At 41.0% G+C, this 24,067-nt stretch overlaps 1 protein-coding gene across 1 annotated transcript; it reads left to right on the forward strand.

Annotated features, from left to right (window-relative positions):
• Window positions 1-1,892: 1,892 nt before the first annotated feature.
• Window positions 1,893-23,873, forward strand: cntnap1 (contactin associated protein 1). The gene is made up of 24 exons (XM_061711772.1): window positions 1,893-2,817; window positions 6,958-7,059; window positions 8,096-8,289; window positions 8,581-8,734; window positions 8,986-9,189; window positions 10,092-10,276; window positions 10,371-10,520; window positions 10,614-10,875; window positions 11,384-11,533; window positions 11,627-11,801; window positions 11,958-12,064; window positions 12,175-12,297; window positions 12,610-12,813; window positions 13,612-13,768; window positions 13,855-13,982; window positions 14,085-14,258; window positions 14,343-14,561; window positions 14,671-14,910; window positions 15,016-15,255; window positions 15,888-16,015; window positions 16,659-16,752; window positions 16,858-17,088; window positions 17,175-17,219; window positions 21,287-23,873. The coding sequence occupies exons 1-24, from the start codon at window positions 2,757-2,759 to the stop codon at window positions 21,484-21,486; spliced, it is 3,927 nt and encodes a 1,308-aa protein (XP_061567756.1). The 5' UTR covers window positions 1,893-2,756; the 3' UTR covers window positions 21,487-23,873.
• Window positions 23,874-24,067: the final 194 nt, after the last annotated feature.

Genomic DNA, 24,067 nt, shown 5'->3' on the forward strand with positions numbered 1-24,067 from the left:
ATATGGTGTAAAGAATGCCATCAATTTATAATCATTCATTAGTATTAATGCATTTTGCTCTTGACATGGATAAGACACAATGTAAGACTGCCAAATAAAGCCAAAATGATTAATAAACTTTGTGACTGCGTGGGTAGATTTGCGTGACAGTCTCAATCTCCTATAAAGTGAAAGAAGCAGATCCAAGCGTGAGCCTCGCCTGACATCTAGTGGCGACTTCTGTGAACTACAGCTGTTTTTGATTTTGTACTTCCGGAAATGGTTCTTGTCCTTTTAACATAAAAGATTGTCCCACATTCAAATGCATGGTATGATTAAGTTGTGAATGATATCGTGTTAGATATATGTTTGTATACGTTTTTTTTAAGTTTTTTTTTTAGTAAGTAAGTAAGTAAAGTTTATATCTATATATAGCATCTTTCACAGACAGGGGGGTGTCACAAGGCTCTTAACAAAAGAATAAACACAATACAATAAATGTAAACTACAATCAAAATTAAAATATACAATAAAAATTAAATTATACAATAAAACCTCTTGGAGTAAAAATTTACATAAAATCAACATGATGGTAATAAAACAACCTCTCACTACTGAGGTTAAAAGCTTAGAGAAAAACAGGTGGGTTTTAAGTTTGCTTTTAAAAGCGTTGATGGAGTCCAGCGAACGTATCAATCCAGAGCCTTGGTGCGACAGCCTGGAATGAGGATTCCTCTTTCTCTCTCTTTCTTATATTCTGAATCACTCTTGACTGACAATAAATAAATAAATAAATAAATAAATAAATAAATAAATAAATACTGTTAATTTCTCTTGGAAGTGTCATAGAATATAAATCATGGCAATATAAAGAACATAAAAGATCCACTATAAGTTAGAGCACGTAAATGAACACTTCAGGGGGAAATTAATTAGTTTCACTTAATAATATTGTTCTCTCAATACTCTGGATTTTTTTATTGATCATTAATTGCAGACTAATTGCTCATGTTTATCAGTTGATCACTGTCAATGTTTGATAAGTACCAGATGAGTTATTTGACGCATGCCAGTTGGTATTGGTGGTCTAAACAAACCTCTATAGTAACCACAAGGTCACACGTAAAGAGCAATGCGAAGCAGATGGTGATCCAACGTAACAGCAACACATCTAAAAAGTGCAGATGTGGGGAAGAGAGGGGGTTAGATCAGTTTTATATGTGTCCTTGTTCTGGATGTCCTTCACACTGATATTGTTCGACGTGCAGTTTAAAAATCAGTGAAAAAAACCTGATCATGGTCTTTTAATTTAGTAGCATAGGTTAAAATCTATATAACTATCGATATGTTGATGCTTGTTGAACCTTTGAATCTTGTCCTTTCCCCAAATATGGGCAGGGTATGACGTAAACACATTGCTAAGGACAAGTCTAGGGGTCTGGGGTATGATTTAGGATTATAACAGTTTCCACTGTAATTTAAATTAAGTCACTTCTACCCAGTCACTTTTGAACCGGTCTCTTTTTAGTTAGATACATTCTTTATGCCTGTGTGAAGCCAGTTTTCCCTGCTGATATGTAACTCTGTTTGTGCTTGACAGTCCTCCTGTTTTTCATTGTACTTCTTTATAAGATAACTTCATGCTATTGTGCTATTTCTGTGAGGAAAACGGTGGCAGAGAGCTTACAATCTGACAATCTGATTTGATTGAAAACTGCAAATCCCACGCTGGCCCAAGCATTCAATCTCACATTATCACTGACACAAATTCCGTCCCGTAAATCCACTTCTTAATCCCCAAGCCTTTTTTATTCTATGGTCAGTGTGCCACCCGTTGCCACAAATCCTTCTTTGCCTCACTCCACCCCCCGCCTCATTCCATGTGTATGTCTGCTGGGGATGTTTCTGAGTTCAGGCACAACTGGAACCCCCATCCTGTAACCATTTCTGATGTGGGCGTACTCGAGCCAGTACCTGGATAAGGTCAAGCAGGCAGCCAGCAAGAATCTTCAGCCGGGCGGTCCAACTGCCATTCTCTGTGGTTTTGCTGCACTCAACGGATATTCAGGACTTTTAACTTACTTTTGGGATAAATTCAGATCTGGGATCCTGGACAGAAAAGGTCTTAACTGTCTTCACCTCTACAATGCACACTTGTGCTATTTATTGCTATGAAAACTATGCCAACAAAGAATAGGAGCTGCAAGAGACAATGAAGACAAAAATGTATTTTCTGCATTCATTTTTATCATCCAAAGCCCCAACGGAAATATGATTGACTGGCAATACAACTCTTATGTGGATGTTGAGAGTTATTTAGTATAATTCTTAAGCCTTCAGGAAAAATGCTATCAATCGGCAGTGGACTTAAAAACTTTGCCCCTTTCCTCCCACCCTGCATCCTCTGCATCTGAAACCCAGATTCCAGCGGAAAGGACGCAAAACAATCCTGCTGTCACCTAGCCTGTAAACCTCTGCTGCTCGTTCATCACATGTACGGATATGTCGCACGCAGGACCGAGAGCATCACAGATCATGTAAACTGGACAATTTAAAAGGATATAAAAGAAGAAGAGCGCGCTCTCGGCGAAGCCCAGCATCAGCACCAGCATCCGATGCGCGTCCCCGCCCCGGTAGAGGCTGCTCAAGATCCCGGGAAGAGGAGTTGGAGCTGTGCGAGTTAAAGTTGGGCCAAAGGGGGTGTGAAAAGGATGCTGCAGAGGAATCTTCGATCCAATTAACATAGTCTATGTGGATAAACGTGCTCTAAGTGAAGGATGACTTGCAAAATACTGAGCATATGCCTCTTGATTTTGGGTTTTCAACATTGCTCATCACGTAAGTCTTCTCAAGCAGCAATTATTCATCTCATATGATCTGCTAGAATATCATTAAAATAGACTCATCTCAGAGTAGAGATATTTTTATTATGGGTAAATGGTTTTCTCTCGCATAATATGTTTGAAAAAAGTTATTGATAAACATTCTGAAGCCGAATAGGTGAAAATGATCCGACTACCGGAGGGTAAAATGTAGCCGGAGATGCTGGGATGTTTCAAGGGCAACATACGCTGTGATATAATCAGACATATTGTTCAAACGTCAATCATTTTTTTTTCACAGCTTGTTGTCCTTATTGCAATCTCATAGCATCGGTTTGCGGAATAACACCGAAAAGTGCAGGAGCAAACCGCGTCGGTCCTGCAGAGGGTGCGCATGGTGGTCCCGCTCGCACTGCACTGCATTGCAGTGCTTTCTCTCAGCCAGCACGCAAGTTTCTGCAGCGTGCGGGCTCGGCACGCTACTTATTCACATAAGCACGGCATTGCTTTTATTATTTCCCAAATAACTACCGTCAGAATTTATGGAGAAGGACTGTGTCTATATCGTTGCTGAAAATGCGCTCAACACATTTTCACAGTTGTGTTTGCGAGAGCAGGGCTCAGTCCTCCCCAGGACCAGCCCACTGCAGTACTTTTTTTTTTGGTGGGGCTTGCATTCCCATCACCTGTCCATGGAGACACGCGCCCTGCGTTTTGCATGTAAAGGAAATTATTTACCACTGCAAAACCGCTGAAGCTCGGCATGATGTAGAATTAGTTGACAAATCAGGTGGGGATTTTATTGTTGAGGGTGAGAGAAAATGCTGTGAATCCATAACAGAGTTTGAAGGCTTACTGAATAGATGTCTACGTGATGTTGGGCTCAGGATGAACTCAGAGGGGTTTTTTTTTTGGACTCATCAATACAGAGGGATGAGCTGTCACGTGACTTTGGACATCTTGGAATACGGGATGTGGGATGGTTCATATTGCAGGCGATAGATGTTCCTGGTTAATAAATAATGTGAACCCAATGGACTGAATCAGTGAATATTCAACCTTTATTTCATTTCAGTGAAACAAAAGTTCACAGAGTTTACAGTTTTACATTTTCAATAACGTGGACGTTATTAAAGATACATAACTTTCTTCTTCAGCCAATTTTCCATTCAGTAATGACTTTTAAGATTACATACAATAATATGATTGGAAGTGGCTCTGTTGCATGGTTGACATCTTTCTCTGTTGTGATGCTGTTGGAACAGAGATGAGTGCGGTCCGTTGAAGATTGTGTGCCTTGTTCAATCACTGTGGAGGCCCTTTCACATGTTTGGCCTGTAAAAGTTCCCATTGTTTGTTTTTTTGTGACTCAGCAGTATATCTATTGTATGGATGTGTATGATGGAGCACTGCCAGACTGAAATGGACAGTCAGTTCTCAGAACGCTGTGACCCATCCTTGGGTGGGGCTGAGAGACGTGCTCTCTGGTGCTTGGGTGTGTTTGAATCAGGAGTGTGTAATCCCTGTTCATAAATCTGGGGGTTTGTGCATTCTGTCATGGTTAACAGCACAAACAGCAGGAGACTGTCGGCTCAGCGAGGAGCACTGTTAGCTAAAGAAACAGTTCATCCATAATATTCAACATAATCATGCCATCATTACGAATGGAATTCAAATCTGAATATGATTTTGACGTTTGGCACAGTTTTGCATTTTATATCCCAGGCTGTAGACACCACCCTCTGTCATGTCTGCCCACGTATGAATTATTTAGTGAAACCCCTCTCACTGCACATGTTTTAGTTTTTCAACCTCTTTGGATTGTTCTGCTGCATGCTTTTTGATAAAATGTTGGCATTCAGCAGATGTCTTCACTCAACTGGCTCCTCAGCAACCTTGCAGCTCTGTGACAGGCTGAAGAGGAGCCTACCTGAATACTGTATGTAACCAGCAGTACTGATTTGTCAACTCAGACAGACGAGCTTACTCTTGGAGCAGACTGATGATTCAGCAGGAATGGTGCTACAGGCCTTCAGAGCCACTCTGATGTCAAATGCTCCTGAATGATGAATGGAGAATGAGGCTGTGCAGTGCAGAGAAATGAGAGAGGTGCAGAATCACAAGAGAAGGAGTCTTGAGCCTGGATGCACCGCACAGGCTCCAGGTGCACCTTTACTGCTGCTAAATGACAGCATCCACCAGGGAGGGAGAAAGGAAAGCTGTGGGGAAGAGAGAAATTAAAGAAATGGCAAGATGATCAAGGGGTATTGTGATCCGCTGAAGGCAGGGTGATTTTCAGAGCTTGGATAGAGATGAAGGGAAGTGTCAGAGTGAGGTAAAGGAAGTGAAATACTGAATGGGCGGGGATGCAGAGTGCGTGACAGTCTTGCTGCAAGGGTGGGCCGAGATGCTGATCGGCCTCGGTTAACATTTGCAGTCTGGGTTGGAACTGCTCTTCACATTTAAAGTCAAACTTTTCTGCCTTTACAAACACACTGAGGAATCATAACAAATCAACACACACACCCCCAGCTCAAACGAAGCTCTGCCTGTCTAATTGCACCACAGAACTTCTGTATATGTTTTGTAGGTTTACACGAGAGGTAGACTAACGCAGCTATGGATCTGTTATTGATCTTTTGCAGCATAGCGGGGGTTTCTTTATGAAAAAGAGAGCGTCATCAGACACGAGACAAAGGCAGAGAAACAAGGTCATGTTTATCTTGCTCAGCACATTTCTTCCACCTGAATGTGCAGCATGTCCTTCCATGATGACAGAAGTCTGACTTGCGTGAAGAACATTATATCCTCTGGAGACATCTGGATGTGATAGAAAAGTGCATGTAGATTCTGTATGAAGGAACATGGCTGGTGTAGTTCACGTGACAGGACAGTTTTGTGTCCTTCATTGTAAAGATCTGCTTGGGTTAAAGTCCTCTGTTACAAAGTTATTTTAAATTCGAGGCTGCTGTGCACCCTCCCTCACCTTGATCCATTTGCAGTCTGCACACTGAATCTGCACATGTCGCCACGCCAGTCTCTTGCCACCACCAAGGCTGCTCTTATTCTCCATCATCTCTGTTCATTTAAGTACAGAAATTAAAAAAAAAAACAAAAAAAAAACAAGAAACTGTTTGCTAGTCAATAACTGTCAAAGACAAAGGTCAGATTTCATTTGCTTTTGGGTTTTTACCAAACTTGGTATTAACCATTAATATATGTGCAGACAAGGGAAAAAAAGAAAAAAAATGATTTGTATAATTTCATATCAGTATTTAGATTCAAACTTTCCGTGTGTACCTGATTTGTCTTTCAAGCTAAACCCCATCCGTCTCTATTTTTAGTTATCTACTGTATGTTAAATCTCTTGAGGGTATTAAAGAGAGTATTTCTGCATTTAGAACCAGACAGTGTTTCCCTTGCAGCTGAAGGTGAGGGCACCGGACATTCATCCTCAGCTGCTCCAGAAGAAAGATTAGGTAGAATTATGGTCACTTTTAATAGCCCTGGGATGGAGAACGAGCATGAGCAGATGGGTGATGGTCCTATAAGTCTCACAAGCACATGCAGAATAGCAACCTGACATCTCCCAACCCCAGCTTCTGTTATAACTTCTGCTCTCGCAGGTGTTTCTTTTTCCAAACAAGTGTACCTAAAAATAACACACCCGTCAGGCATCGAGAGACATGTTTATTTATGTGATGCTGCAACTTTTATTTTGTCTCTGCAATAACACAAGATCAAGAGCATCTTCCTCCTCTTTTGAAAAAGGAAAGTGATGCAACTGCATAGCATTTACAATAGCCCAGTGTATTTAGTTTGAGCTATAGCGCATAAATAGTGCTTTTCCTTCTTATCTATGACTGTTACTCCCACCCAAGCTAAAAACAACCAGAGATGTGCGGATGAGTAAATGTACGGAGGAGGAAATGTGTGGACGGTTGGTTAAATTTATGAGCTCTGCCTTTGCTACACATTACTGCGATATAATAGACCTTAATTTGAACTCACTCAAATGTGTTCACATGTGCTGCACTTTGCTATGTAATAAATTAATCCAAATGATTAGTCTGAGTCAGACTTGTTATGTTTGAATGCTCCATCATGAGAAGTCCTTTTCTAATTACTCCTGACCTTGGTGTCGTCCATACTGCAGAAGAATGTGTTGATCCCCTCGTGTCTGGGCTCTACGCCTCCTCCTTCCTGGCCTCTTCCAGATACAACTTCCTTTACTCGGCCAATTTTGCCAAACTTTACGGTAAGCTGATTTTTATTACTTGGACCTCGTCCAACATTGTATGCCTTTTAGTTCACGTTTGATACCTCACTCAGGGCAGAAAATGTTACTTATCCCAGTTAGAAAGTGCTGTAACTAATACAGTCAGTGATGGCTCCATTCCGTTTATGAGTACCAGTAAATCACGTTAGTGTGTCGACATGCACAACAACTGAGGCCTGGCACTGGGACTTCCGAATTGAATACATCCATTATCAATGTGGCTATAATGGATTATATTCCATTATTAGCTATGTTTGTCCTTTAAAGTCAATGAAGCACCTATGAGAAATATGCATTACTGAGATGACTATCAGCATTAAACCTTTCAGGGACACAGGCCTTTATGTAACTCCTGGGATGAAAAGAGCATCTGTGAAATTTATTTTTATAAAATGACCATTCTTTTTTTGTTTTTAAAGAAATAACCACCAAATTTGAGGAAACACTTGTTTAAGAAAGCTGACTTGAATCAGGGAAATGTGTAATTTTTAAAAATCCTTTTCAAAAAGAAATAAAAAAAGAGTAAATGCTACAAAAAGAAAATAAAACATAACAAGCTACTTTTGTTCCTGAAAGATTTGTGTGAAGGAAGCAAAGAAAATCTCTGTAAAGAAGCTTTTACACAGATTTACAGAGAATGTCAGCAGCTACTGACCAAACACTGAACTAAACAGGAAAATGCTGCATTTTAATCAGTAAATACTACTTTTATCACAAATATAGTTCACTGGATCAGTTTAAATCAAAGCTCATAAGTTGCATCTCCTCATAGGTTTCATTTCACTTTTGCTGGAAAGTGAAGACTATAATCTCTATTCTTGCAATATGTGTTTGAATCAAGATGCAATTGATTGCATACAATTGGCAATATATTTATCTGTTTTAATGAATCTGAATAATTTTGCTCCTCCAAGCCAAATGCAAGATTATTTATGATAATGGATTATTAAATTGATTAGCTTGACACCAATTTATTCATTATTTCATTTTTCGACATGCCCCTCTCTCCCCTCAGGCAGCAGTGGCTGGTCCCCGTCCCCCAGAGACAGACAGCCATGGCTGCAGATAGACCTGGGCAGAAAGTACCGACTGCAGGCGATCGCCACCCAAGGGACCTTCAACTCCCACGACTGGGTCTCCAAGTACACACTTCTGTACGGAGACCGACCAGACTCCTGGACGCCGTACATCATGATGGGAGGCAACTCCGTGAGTGTTACTGGGCCAGAATGGTTTGGGTGGGACGAGGGCCATAACAGGGATGAGTTAAGGATTTACCAGTCAAATGTAATCTTTAAAGCCGATTTTTGGATTCATGGGACGTTCCATTACATTTGTCGTCACTGGTGGGGAAACAAAGACACTACAGGGCGTTATCTCTCCCAGCAGTGACAAAACTAATCTCATCCCCGATTCTTCTCCGGTATCTTAATAAGGTGCTGACACTGTTGCAGTGACTCAAATCCTCTCCACCCTTTTCCCTCCTTCTACTGTTTGTAGACGCTGCCTGGAAACTGGAATTATTATCAGGTGAAGAGGAATGTCTTCCATTATGTCTTTACTGCTAAACACATTCGTCTGCTGCCTCTGGCCTGGAACACAGAGAGCGGAGGGAAGATCGGTGTCAGACTGGAGCTCTTTGGCTGCACTTATGGTAAAAATGACTGATGGATGCTGCACAGGGATTTACTGATCTAGTTTCTCATCCATAGAAAATCTACAACCTCGGTCTTCAGTCATTGTTTTTTTTAAATAAAGCACTCACCACAGCACTTTGCTCCTCATAGTACCACCTAATCAACACAGTTTATATCAGACATGCATGAAAAGCTGCTGGAAGGGCACCGTAGTTCTCTATTGTCCAGTTTGAATCCAGTCTGCAGCTTAATCTGCCTCCTTTTCCAGATTCCTATGTGCTGCAGTATAATGGAGACGACTCCGTGATCTACATGTACCCAGAGAAAAGGTCTCGCACGCTATATGACCACATCTCCATAAACTTCAAGACTTTGGAGCAGGATGGTTTGCTGTTACACAGTGAGGGCATTCAAGGAGACGTGTTCACGTTGGAGCTGAAGAAAGGCCGTCTTTACCTGCACATCAGCCTCGGTGAGACCTGGGAGCAGTACTCGAGTTGAGGGGGGATGAGGGGGGATGGCATCCCCCCTGAAATAAAAACGGTCAAAAATAATCCCCCCTGTAAAACTGCCATCCCCCCTTTCCATCCCTTATGTAATTTCATCAATTAATGTGGTTTTACTGCTATTTCAACATTTAGAGTCATCACCAGAAAAATAACTTACGGTATTTGACAATTTTCACTTGTTTCAAGTAAATTTTCACTTGAAATAAGTAGGAAAATCTGCCAGTGGGACAAGATTTATCTTCTTATTACAAGCAATAAAATCTTGTTCCACATGCAGATTTTTCTACTTATTTCAAGTGAAAATCTACTTGAAACAGGTGAAAATTGTAGTTTTTTCCAATGATGCGTCTTAAGTGTAATGAGATTTTTTTACTAAAATGAGACATTTTAACTAGAAATAAGACAAATATTCTTATTAAGATTGTGAGTTTTTGCAGTGATCCATTTTACTTATCCTGTGAAGGACAGAGTCATATTGATAAGTTCAGAAAACTGTTTTTTTATTTTTGTGTTTTTGATGTATTTGATGTAAGCCCAGTATTTAAAGCTTACAGAAGGCTGCATTTAACTGCTGCTATGTCATTCCTGCAGTATTTCTGCAGGTGTTTTGGTCAGTGCTATTATTTGTAATATATTATATTATTTGTAATCAGCACAAATTATCTGTCCCCATATGATAAAATCCACCACCCCCCCTGATTTTTTTTTACAACTCGAGTACTGCCTGGGAGCAACAATATGTAGGAGGGACAGTTTTATAATAGAAAAGCAAGATTTTCTTCATTCTGAGCTAAAGCGGAGTTCCCTGTCTTCTGTGAGCAATGTTTATTAGAAGCTCCTCTGTGCCTTTTCTCGCTCCCTTTAGGTAGCAGCGTTATACACAAGGTGGACGGTCGGACCACACTGACTGCTGGTAGCCTTCTGGATAATCTACACTGGCACTATGTCACTATCAAGCGCTACGGCCGACAGGTGAACTTCACGGTGGACAGTCACACGGTGACAGCTGTCTGTAATGGAGAATTTACACACCTCGATCTGGACACACAGGTACCAGCATATCAAGACTATGACATAAACACTGGTGAATTTGGGATGACCATATGAGCCAATGAGGCTAACTGTTGTGATGCATGTCACATAGCTGTATGTAGGAGGAGTAATCGAGAAAAACCTGCCTCACCTCCCCACTACGCCGAATTTCCGTGGCTGCCTGGAAAATGTCTTCATTAACGGCGTCAACGTTATCTATAAGGCCAAGAGACAAGAACCTGAAATCCGCATTCCTCTAAAGGTAGGGCTTTGTCATAACAATAAATGTACTTCATGACAACACTGGGAGCCCTTTAACTGTGAATTATGAAGCTCAGCCTCTGATTCTCTCTAGAAAAAGATGCATTTCGCCTGCCGCGACATTCTGCTCAAACCCATGACCTTTGCCGGACCTAACAACTATCTGCAAGTGCCAGGGTTCTTCAGAAGGCCTCGCATGTTTGTCAAGTTCAAGTTCCGCTCGTGGGACTACACGGGGCTGCTGATGTTCACCCGCTTTGCTGATGACCTGGGCGCCCTGGAGCTCGGCCTGAGCGAGGGTCAGATCAATGTCACCATATTCCAGCCAGGGAACAAGAAAATCCAGTTTGCTGCAGGTGAGGTTTTGTTGTGCATGAGAATCAAAGATTTTGGAAATTTGCAGAATCATTTCTTTCTTTTTCGACTGCTTGCTAAGCTTCAGTTCAACTCTACATCCAAACTAAATATAGCTATCCTTGTATCCCAAGCATTCAAAAACCTAATGACGCCATATTATATAAAAAGCTAGGTTTCTGTGTTTGAGGGTTTATATTTGGGTACTTGAAAGGGCTACTAAATAAAAGGTTTTGATGTGGTGTAACACCGACACTTTAGGGTCACTTCGATCTAAAAATGTATCATTCAGTGAGCTGTTCAGAAAGTTAAGGATAGCGTGACTTCACAGACTTTATTAGGATTAGGATTATCCAGTATATGGTTTCATCTTTTGGATAAAATAGGGATAGTACGTCTCCTTTGAGCTAAATTGTGGCTGTACAAACCCTGTCGCAAGAAAGATGGGACATTACGAACATCTATTACAGAACCCAGATAACTATAACGTTACTCTGTCTTGTTTCTCAGGATACAGACTAAATGATGGTTACTGGCATTCAGTGGATCTGGCCGCCAGAGACAACCTCCTGACTCTCACCATCGATGAGGAGGAAGCTTCGCCCTTGAGGATCACCAACCCCTTCACCATTCGCACTGGGGACCGCTACTTTTTTGGAGGCGAGGCCACGACTTAATTAATTACAGATACCACCTAAGGAATCTCAATTCGTTCACTTAAATTCACAGAAACATGTACTTTCTTGCCCGTAGGTTGTCCAAAAACCAACAACACAATAAGGAAGTGCGAGACCAAGCTGAATCGCTTCCACGGATGCATGCAACACATCTTCATAGACAATGAACAACTTGATATCGACATTATTCTGCAGCGACAGTGGGGGCGGTATGCTGAGCTTTTGCTGGGTACCTGTGGAATCACAGACAGGTAATGCAACATGGAAAACATATAATTAATGTGACACTGTAATGAGATTAGAGTTGACTCTTGATAATACACAACTATCATAGAGAAAAGGGAGAATATGTGATATGACACGAATCATCTACCTACAATATGTAACTGTAAGCATCTGCGTTGCAGATGTTCTCCAAATCCGTGTGAACATGAGGGCAGATGCATCCAGTCCTGGGATGACTTTATCTGCTTGTGTGAGAATACAGGCTATAAAGGAGAAGTGTGCCACATGTGTAAGTGCTGACCGGTGCTCTTATGAAGCGTTTCTTTACGGTTAATTACACCTGGCCGTGTGATCGTTCTCCCAAACGATGAAAAATATTGTCTCTCCCTCCTCCAACAGCTGTTTATAAAGAGTCATGCGAGGCGTACAGACTAAGCGGCAAATATTGGTCTGGAAACTACACCATCGATCCTGATCTCAGCGGGCCACTGAAACCATTTGAGGTGTACTGCAAAATGAAGTGTAAGTAATCACTGTCATTAAAAGTACAGCTTTATCACCAGTGCCTTCGGTTGTTTTTTTGTTTTTTTTTGGTTCACTCACTGGAGAAGAGGAGTTCATTTTGTTTGTCATGAGATAAGTGGGCAGAAAGTCCATGGGAAATTAAAAAGGGTTTATATACCAAGATAGAAGCAGAGATTGCTGTTTGTCACTGTGATGGAAAATGATCTCCTTCCCTTCCAATGTCAAATTGCTTTCTTGTGTAATTGTCATATATTGCCTTTTCTTAATCTTCCTGTGACAGTAACCTACCTCTGTCTTATGTCTTTGCAGCATACAAAGCTTGGACAGTGATAATGCATGATCGAGTGGAGGCTACCAAGGTTTCTGGGAGCTCAATAGACCGGCCTTATATAGGAAGCGTCAACTACTGGAACGCCTCCTGGGATGAAGTCACCGCTCTTGCCAACACCTCCATGTATTGTGAGCAGTGGATCGACTACTCCTGCTATAAGTCTCGTCTCCTCAACACGCCAAGTGAGTGGAGTCAGCTGGGTTTTTAGTCTGGTAGTGTGCTAGAACCAGTACTCGAGTTGAGGGGGGATGAGGGGGGATGGCATCCCCCCTGAAATAAAAACGGTCAAAATCATCCCCCCTTTCCATCCCTTATGTCATTTCATCAATGAATGTGGCATTACTGCTATTTCAACATTTAGAGTCATCACCAGAAAAATAACACCAGAACAATAAGTTATTTGACAATTTTCACCTGTTTCAAGTAAATTTTCACTTGAAATAAGTAGAAAAATCTGCCAATGGGACAAGATTTATCTTCTCATTACAAGCAATAAAATCTTGTTCCACATGCAGATTTTTCTACTTATTTCAAGTGAAAATCTACTTGAAACAGGTGAAAAATTGTTGTTTTTTTTTCCAGTGATGAGTCTTGTTTTAAGTGTAATGAGATTTTTTTTACTAAAATGAGACATTTTAACTAGAAATAAGACAAATATTCTTAAGATTTTGAGTTTTTGCAGTGATCCATTTGACTTATCCTGTGAAGGACAGAGGCATATTGATAAGTTCAGAAAACAGTTTTTTATTGTTACTGCATTTAACTGCTGCTATGTCATTCCTGCAGTATTGCAGGTGTTTTGGTCAGTGCTATTATTTGTAATATATTATATTATTTGTAATCAGCACAAATTATCTATGTCCCCATATGAGAAAATCCACCATCCCCCCTGATTTTTTTTTTTACAACTCGAGTACTGGCTAGAACTCAAAAAGGACTTAAATGACCTCTTACATGCCATGTATTTTTTTTTAAATTAGATGGAAGACCTTTTGGTTACTGGATTGGACGTAACAACGAAACTCACTATTACTGGGGTGGGACGTTCAGAGAAGTCCAAAAATGTGGCTGCGCTATAAACCAAACTTGTGTTGACTCCAAGTTTCAGTGCAACTGTGACGCCGACTACAGACAATGGTAAAAGAGAGACATAACGAGCGTGTTCCCCTCTTTGAGTGTCACTTTGAAAATAATGCTGTAACATCCACTTTATGCCCTTTTAGGTATTCAGATAAGGGTTACTTGGACTTCAGAGACCATCTGCCAGTCAGGAGGGTGGTAATTGGGGACACCAACAGGACCGGCTCAGAAGCGCGCTTCACAGTCGGGCCACTCCGCTGCCATGGCGACAGTGAGCTAATATATTCTGAACGCTTGCTCTTGCATACTGACCTTTTAGTGTTGTGAAGCGTTAAGAGTTTTTTCATAAGACGAGCGGTAATGTGTTCCACAGGGAACATCTGGAACACCATAGCCTTCACCAAGCCCACCTACATAACCTTCCCCACCTTCAGGCCTGGGTCAACTGTTGACATCTCCTTCCACTTCAAAACCTACCGGGAACATGGGGTCTTCTTGGAGAACTCTGATGACTGGCTTAGAAGCTTTATAAGAATAGAGCTCAACAGTGAGGGGATTTTTGTCATTACATCTTCTTATAAATTAAAGATTTGTGTAACTTAACAAATGCATATATTATTTCTTCTTTCAGCCACCCAGAATCTTTGTTTTATATTTATGGTCGGAGATGGCATCCTTAATGTGACCCTGCACTCCCCTATGCCGCTCAATGACAATGAGTGGCACTTTGTTCAGGCCGAGTTGAACGTGAAACTGGCCCGGATCAAGGTTGATTATCAGCCCTGGGCTGTGAAACGCTTCCCGGCTCAGACATTTGTCAGCATGGTGTTCACACATCCTCTGATTATAGGTAGGTCGCCTGAGGAAACTTTAAAAATTGAACAAACAGAATGAGCTAATGAGATTTCATATTCGCTCTTTGATTCAATAATCACTGACAAAAGTATTCTTTGATACAGGTGCAGCCAACCGTACCTTGCGACCTTTCCTAGGGTGCCTTCGGGGGCTGCGTATGAATGGTGTTCCCTATGATTTAGAGGGGAAAGTAAATGAAGAACAGGGTATAAGGAGGAACTGCACTGGACAGTGCCTCAATGCCACCATACCCTGTCGAAACAGTGGCCAGTGCATGGAGGGATATGCGTCCTACACCTGTGACTGTAACAACACAGCATTTGATGGTTTCTACTGCCACAAAGGTACGTTTTTGTTCAACGTTTATCTTCAGAGTCATATGGATGAACTCAGAAAATGCCATAGTTTGTGAAGCAGAACACCTGATCCTGCAATGATCTTTTCTTAAGACATCGGAGCTTACTTTGAGATTGGATCGTGGATGAGGTACAACATACGAAAGAAACCCATTTCGGATGAGGCAGCATGGGCAAACTGGATCGACCCGCATTACGACAACTTCAGTCTCGGCTACAATGACACAGCAGATGACATCGAGTTCAGTTTCAGCACTGTTCACACACCAGCGGTGTTACTCTACATCAGCTCCTTCGTTCAAGACTACATCGCCATCATCCTCAAGACTGATGGTTAGTGAAAGGATGCGTAGTTTGATTTTCTAGACCAGGGGTCGGCAACCCGCGGCTCTAGAGCCGCATGCGGCTCTTTAGCGCCGCCCTAGTGGCTCCTGGAGCTTTTTCAAAAATGTTTGACCTTTTTTTTCTCCTTTTTTTTCTTCTTTTTTTTCCCTTTTTTTATTTTTTTTTCTCTTTTTCTTCATTTTTTCCTTTTTTCGTCCTTTTTCCTTTCCTTTTTAATCTCGATCTTTTGACTTTTTTCTCGTAATTTTGACTTTTTTTCTCGAAATTTTGACTTTTTTTCTCGAAATTTTGACTTTTTTTCTCGAAACTGACTTTTTTTCTCGAAATTTTGACTTTTTTTCTCCAAATTTTGACTTTTTTTCTCGACATTTTGACTTTTTTCTCGACATTTTGACTTTTTTCTCAACATTTCGACTTTTCTTGAGATTGTACTTCAGCATTAGACTTTTCATTTTTTGCGGCTCCAGACATATTTGTTTTTTTGTGTTTTTGGTCCAATATGGCTCTTTCAACATTTTGGGTTGCCGACCCCTGTTCTAGACTGATGAAAGCCCAAAAGATACCCTGCTAAGGTATATGCTCTTTATTTAATCTGTCATCTCTCTTCTCTGTTCCCTCAGGTAGTGTTGATCTGAGGTATAAGCTGGGACTCATAACACACAAGTACCAGCTGACTCACCGAAACCTGGCGGATGGATACCCTCACTATGTGAACATAACCAGACACAACAGAACCATCAAAACACAGGTTCTTGCTTTCACTGCTGCCACTGTTTTAACCAGGATCCAAAGGCTACGCTGCTTTCACCTATAACAGCATGTCAAATCTTAGTAAAGGGTAGCATCATTTTAAACAGGTCACAAGAAATATCTGATGCATACGTACAGTCCTATCTGTAGTCCTCCTATACTTGGCTTCAATCAGAGGGAAATAACTTGTGTTACTGTATTTGAAAGGAAATCAAACTGCTCCACGACCTTGATGATTTGGTGTCTTTTAACAATGCTAAAGATGTTTTCTCATCTTCAGTCTTCAGTGTCCGAAACATCACATGGAAAGATGTAACGGTTGCAGAAATCTTGTTGTCTAGTTTTGGTGAAGACGTAAATTAACACACATCATCAAAATGTTGACTTTTCTTAAGTTCAGATGCAGCACAATGGATTTTATTTAAAAATTAGTTGATCCTTACCTTTATTTAAGTTTTTGTCAAAGGAGGAGACCTATCACAGTGCACGCCCTCCACTGGGATGTACAATTTTTTGAAGTCTTACATGCATGTACGCTATATGGAAGTGTGATAAATATCCAATAATACATTATTCCCTTTAATTCATCATGGCTGCTCCTCTGAATATGAAGTTCATATCAAATGTTTCCCTTCTCAAAGGTGGATTACATGGAACCCATCGTGGAGAAGATAACCTTGGTGGAGGATGCCAGATTTGACTCTCCGAAGTCCATGTTCCTGGGCAGAGTGATGGGTAAAAGTCTCACTACTTTTCAACAAGAACATGCAATGTATAGGTTTTGCAGACAGATTTATATGAATTCGTATGTTGCTAAATAGCGTGTGTCCTCTGTTTCAGAGGTGGGTGATATCGACTATGAGATCCAGAGGCATAATGCTCCAGGCTTCATAGGATGCATATCTGGGGTGAGATACAATGTCTACGCCCCACTTAAATCTTTATTCCGGCCAAATGAAACAGACCCTCCGGTAACAACAGAAGGCTATGTGTCTGAGTCTAACTGTGGGGCTTTCCCTCCTGTCCTTGGTTATGTACCCTGGGAGGTCGATCCCTGGTTTACTACTATAGGTGAGTTTTGTATGTTTGAGCATGTGTGATAAAATGGAGAGACAGGTATGTGCTCATCCACTTAAACCTGGATCTTTCTCTTACAGAGTACATTTATATCCATGATGACCTTGGTCTGTTTTGGATAATAGGTAAGGTCATTCACACACCTATGTCTTGTAATACTCACTGATTGCGCAAATATTTTGCGTGTGGCATGTTGTTGCATTGTTTCCTTCAAAAACACATCCTTCTTAAACTCATTTCTAATGTATTCACTCTTTTTGTTCTGTCCTAGATGACACAAATCAGCTTTTTGAAATTCTTTACTCTTTTTCATAATATCCTTTAATCCTAAATATAAGAGTGGGGTTATCAGAGCCAAGCAAGCTTAAGAGTATTTATTGAGGATCTTACTGCAGGATGACTATTATTACAGAGAAAAGCCATTTTTAATAAGTTAAATCATAGAAAATAAATCCCATCAATCTTATTGCTCTGGCTACATTCTTATTCTAGTTGACTATAAGCTTACATCTAACATACAAAAATGAGATGAGTACCAAATTAATTTTAGTAAACATGTTAAGATATGACATATGACCTTCCAGAAGACATCAGTATTAAACATACTTACCACGACAATCTACATAATACCTACGGTATTTCAAGAGGACAGGAAGGGTTATGAGAACAGATTTTCTGTCTGTGGAGCAATAATACGGATGAGGAAAAAAATGAGAGCAAATTCTGTGTAGGAGAGGCAGAGGGCTCTGAATGAAACTGCAGCACAGAGACCTCCTGCTCCACCCCTGTCTGAGACCTTCACTGGATCAACTATATTTAGTCTGCCTGGGCCCAGCTTACTGCGCATCACTGATAGACGCTTCAGCTTAATAGATCATTTAGCCCGGAGATATTATGCTAATGGAGGACATCAGCATGCCAGTAAAGATTAGAGCACCATTCAGCATCTTAACAATAGTCCCCTCTGGATATCAGACATGTTTCTTTTCTGATGTGCTGTTGAAGATAAAATGCTTAAGACTGAGATACTGTTCACTTTGTGTATTTGCTCACAGTGATATTACGGCATATGTTTTTCCTGCATTGGTCTTATGACTTACATGAGGTTAAAGAAAAGCAAAATATTTCAGAGCAGCACATGTTCTTAATTCAGCAGCATCAGTCTCTTTTTTAAACACATTCACCATAGGCCTTTCCTGGTATACATTAACAGAAATGCTGTCAAACAATCGAGACATTTCACCGTCCCATTACAGTTATGACTGACGGTCAGTAAACACGTACCTACTCGCAATTTAAATCACCACATTAGAAACTCATGATTCAGTTTGAGGTCATTTCTTTGTGATGATGATGAAATTTTCGTGAAGACTGAAACTACTCGACTACTAGATTGGTTGAAACCACCCTGGGTCTCCTCAGTTCTTTTTGCAAATTCAAACAAAAGCTGCCTGAGCATTTGTCTTTACAACATTGTTGCAAGATCATACAGTATATATATATATATATATATATATATATATATGGATCTCCATCCATCCATCCATCCATCCATCCATCCATCCATCCATCCATCCATTTTCTATACCTGCTGGAGTCTATCCCGGATCATTACAGGGGTACACCCTAGACAGGTTGCCAGTCTATCACAGGGGGACATATATAGACAAAGAATCATGCTCGCTCACACTCAGGCCTACCCAGAGTACCCTGAGAGAACCCAAGCAAGCACCGGGAGAACATGTAAAATTCACATGAAAAGACCCAGGAGTCGAATCAGGAACCTTCTTGCTGTAACAGTGCAAACCACTAAGTCACCGTGCTGCCCCGTATATATTCATTACAAGTCACTGATCTAATCTAAGTTTTTATTTTGTAAAAACTGAGGGCAATTTCAGCAGATGAAAACGGAGAAAACATGAAGGAAGTGCTCTGCTGTGTTTCTAAGTTCAGATCATTATCTAATGCGTTGTCCAGAGCAAGGTCTGCATGCTCTGGACCACTGTGATATGTAAAACCCAGAGCACACAGACCTTTCTCTGGACCCCGCATCAGATAATGATCTGAACTTAGAAACACAGCAGACCCCTTCCTTCATGTCTTCTCAGTTTTAATCTGCTTAAATTGCACTCAGTTTTTACTAAATAAAAACCTAGATTATATTAGTGACTTGTATTGAACCCAAAGACCCAATTCTCATGTTTCTAACTCTATACATAATGTAATTTGTTCTACTTGTATCATATAATCACTGCTGTTCCTTTTTGTTTTGTTTTTGGCTATTTTGAGACAGGAAGTAGCCTAAGTTGTTATGCATTGTTGTTTTGCACAATTTTTAATATATTCTATTTATATTCACTCTTTTTTGTAAAGTTATTTTTATCCATGTTCAAAGTGAGCCAATTCTATCTATCTAGAGCAGGGGTGTCAAACTCCAGTCCTCGAGGGCCGGTGTCCCTGCAGGTTTTAGATGTTTCCCTGCTTCATTGCACCATGATACAAGTGACTGTGTCATCAACAGAACTATCCAGACTTTGATGACAAGCTGGTGACGATGATAATTTAGAATCAGGTGTGTTAAAGCAGTGAAACATCTAAACATGCAGGACACCGGCCCTTCTGGGATTCAGTTTGGCACCTGTGATAGAGGGTAGGCAACCCTGGTCCTCGAGTGCCACTATCTTAGATGTCTTAGACCAGGGGTCACCAATCCTGGTCCTCGAGGGCCGGTGTCCTGCATGTTTTAGATGTTTCCCTGCTTTAACACACCTGATTCTAATTAATCATCGTCATCAGCTTGTCATCCAGGGCTGCACAATTCTGTTAATGACACAGTCACTTGTATCATGGTGCAATGAAGCAGGGAAACATCTAAAACCTGCAGGGACACCGGCCCTCGAGGACTGGAGTCCGACACCCCTGATCTAAGACATGCAGGACAGTGGCACTCGAGGACCAGGGTTGCTTACTCCTGACTAGAGTAATCCCTCCCTTTTTTCAATTTACCTAAGAGGGATTGAGGAGGCCCTCAAAGTATTCCCCCCACCGTCTCACAATTTCCATACTGGAGGTCAGCAGCACCCCCTCCCCCCTCACACAGTATTGGTGGTGCACTTCTTTCACCTCCTGAGCTGCCGGATGTCGGATCCGAATCTCATTGAAGTCATTCTCCATGGCCTCTCCAAACTCCTTCCACACCCAGGTTTTTGCTTCTGCAACCACTGAACCCTTGGCCTGCTGGTACCTGTCTGCTGTCTCTGGAGTCCCACAGGCCAAAAGGCCCTATAGGTACTCGGCTACAGCTTTTGGCCAGCAATGGAGGCGCGGAACATGGTGCAGTCTGACTCAATGTCCCACACCTTGGACTTGGTTGAATTTCTGCCGGAGATGGGAGTTGAAACGCTCGTTCCCAGCAGACCCTCACAATACAGGGTCTGATTGGCATCCTCCCCCAACATCTGAGCCAACTTACCACCAGCTGGCGATCAGTTGACAGCTCCTCTCCTCTCTTCACCGGAGTGTCCAACACGTGGCTGCAACTCCAATGACACAACTACAAAGTTGTTCATCGCTATGTGACCTAGGGTGTCCTGGTGCCTGGTTCACATGTGGGCGGATAATCATAGCTTGGATTGAGGAGGAGCAGTGTGGTTTTTGTCCTGGTTGTGGAACAGTGGACCAGCTCCACACCCTCACCCTCTGTTGTTCTTCATTTAGCACCTATAGTCACAAGCTGTGGGCATTGGCCGAAAGAGTGAGATCGTGGATACAAGCGGCGGAAATTAGTTTAGTTTCCTCTGCAGGGTGTCTGGGCTCTCCCTTAGAGATAGGGTAAGTTCAGTCATATGGGGTGGGGGGGTTCAGAGTGGCTCCTTCGCATAAAGAGGAGCCAGATGAGGTGGCTCAGGTATCTGGTGAGATCTTGGACGCCTCCCTGGGAAGAACCAGGACAGACTGGAGGGACTATGTTTCTTGGCTGGCCAGGGAAAAGGAAGTGGGCGGTGAGAGGGAAGTCTGGGCTTCCCTGCTTAAGCTACTGCTTCAGTGACCCGGCCTTGGATAAGCAGAAGAAAATGGATGGTTGGATGGAAATTCAAACATGCCTCCTCCTTATCAGTGTTTTAAGGATCACATGTTTCCTCACTGTCATACTTATCTCAACTGTGTTATTTTCTGTACTTTTATTCTGCAGTTATCATCATCTTAGCACTGCTGTTGCTCTTTGGAGGCCTCTACAGCATCTACGTCTACGCCTATCAGCAGAAGGGTAGTTACCACACGAATGAACCCAAAAACCTGGAGTCTCCCAGCAGCTCCAGGCCGCTGACCGATACCCTGAGAAGAGAAAAGAAGAACCTCCAAGAAATTGAAGAGGAGTTCAGGAGTGGTTAGCATCACAGGACCTTTGGGACAATGGGTGGGGTTTAGGGGCGGGGTTTGAGAGGGGGAAATAGCACATACAAAAACCACAGATACCTGTAGTAAATTTTCTATTTATTATTATTATTATTATTATTATTATTATTATTATTATTATTATTATTATTATTATTATTATTATTATTATTATTCCTTTTCTTATGTTTTGGTTTGTGTTCCTTTTCCCGGGGTTGAGTGGGATATGATGCCTGGTGCTCTATTTTACACAGTTCGTATTTTGGTAAGTTGTAGTTTCGCTGGGTTCAAAATTGAAATCAAGCCACATGTTGCATGAGTAGCCAACGAGTCTCACGCTGTATTGCAGGGTGAAATCCTGAAGTGCCTCATCTGAGCAAGCTCGATCTGAAAGCACCAAAGCTTTTTCAGTGAGAGTTTAGATAAGACACTGTGGGAGAAAAAAGGCAAATTTAATTGGAACTTCAGTTTCAAGGATTTGGGCTTTTATTGATTCATTTCCTTTCTGAGCCATTTTTCTGACCTGTATCAACTTATTGCCATCTAAATTATACCTTTTGATGACAATCTCTCATAGAAGATAGCTGGTAGTCTATCTTATAGAAATTAACCAGTGCAAAGAAAGACAAAAAACACTGGTTTTCATGAACAACAACTGATGAGAGGACACACTGACAAGCATGGAGCTTTACGCTTTGAGATGATACATATAAAGATCGTAACAGGTATATATGCTTATATTTGTTGTATTGCAGCCTAGTACAGTGCATTACCTATACAAGATGGTAATTAAAGTGGTTCAGAGTTGCCATAGTGTCAGTAGATATCAGCTTTGCAGAATATTATGCTCAGATTAACAAAACATTCTCAATGATTTGACGACACAATACCTCTGGGTGTGAGACGGTGAGATTGTTGGCGCAATGCAGAATCGAAGCAAAAGTCAAGATGACAAAGCTTGCCGGGGGCAGAGAGACCTAAACATCCTAGTTCTCATTCCTCCTGTCTTATTTCTGATTGCTTATGTTACAGTCAAGCTGCCAGCAGCTTGGTGCTACAGAGTTTTTGAGTCAGCTGACATGTGTAACGCCAGAATTCCAATAATAATAATAAAAAATAAAAAAAAAATAAAAAATCAGTCCTTTCACAATCTTCAATCTATAGTTACAGACAAATTTCAGGGAACAGCTGCTCCTGGCCATATGGGAAGCATACTTATAGACACAGATACACACACAATAATGACATATGTACAGCGGACCACAAGACTGTAAATGCTTATATTTTACTTCTAACTCACACTGCAAGGATATTTTTGCATAATGTTGTAGGACAGTAGGTGGCCACAGTGCCACTGCTGCTGTTATTCGTTTAGCTGCTTTCAGTGAAAAGTTGAAAATCCTACTTATAGTCCAATGGAAATTCCTGTGCTGGCAAGAATAATTTTTTATTTCATGTGTGGTGCAACCAAAGCTTACGTCTATCATCACTCACTGCAGCTCTTGACACTAAAGCACTATTATATGTGTGGGAAAAATAGCTAGAAACAATAAAAAAGTAATACACTTGCAACATATTAGCTATGCATATGTAGAGCATGAGCGCACTTTGCAGTAACATGCAAATAATATGAGCTTCTTTCAGCCAACAGTGTTGCAGATGTCTTGATTTAATTTGCAAATGTATAAAAACAGATGAAAACAAGTGTATAAGTGAATATATATTGATGTTTTGAATGGCTTTTTTTTTTTTAATTTCAAGGATTTATACAAAACAAGCTGAACGGTGAGCCCTGAATGTAAATCCTTTGACTCTGTAATGTATGAGCAGACTCTACAGTGCAGACCTGTTACGACATCTCTGCTGTAGACTGCTTGGCTTTGAAAGTACCATTGATGATAGCTCAGGATAATGAAGTGCAGTCCTCGCTCTCTGTAGTTTAATACACGGACAGTACTGTGCAAAATTGTACAGTGAAAAGATGTACAGCCGATGTAAAGATTGCAACAAGTGTAAAGACAGGACCTGATAATAATGTATGAACCTGTACATATATGGCCAGAAATGTCAATAACAGGCTATATTTTTAAAGAAAGTTCTGTAACCAGATGAATGAAAGTGAAAATTGAAGAAACTGAGTGAAAATGGTGGTTTGTGATGGATATGAAGAATGATTTGTGTTTTTCTTACATTAACAGTCACCACTCAAAATTATTATTATTAGGTTTAGCAAACCTGAGTCTGGTAAGTTTATTGCCTATTAGGGAAAAGTCGGCGTACATTTATTCTATTAATAAATACACCTCACTGTATTTGATGGTAAATAGTGGTAATAGTATATAAACTTTGAGCATAGCATAGTCACATTTTTTGCATCTCACACCATAAGTCACACGTGGTCCCTGGAGTGTGTGTTTGTGTGACAAACTGAATGTCTTGATGTCTGTGCATTTATATTTTTTGCCCGGCTAACGATGTTAGAATAATAGCAAATGTGCACCGATGCCAACGATTCAACCTGCTTCTTGTAGTGCACCAACACAAGTACAGCGGGACGGAAATAACACAGGGTGTAAAA

Source organism: Cololabis saira, chromosome 21 (genome assembly GCF_033807715.1).
Source record: "Cololabis saira isolate AMF1-May2022 chromosome 21, fColSai1.1, whole genome shotgun sequence".
NCBI lineage: Eukaryota > Metazoa > Chordata > Actinopteri > Beloniformes > Belonidae > Cololabis > Cololabis saira.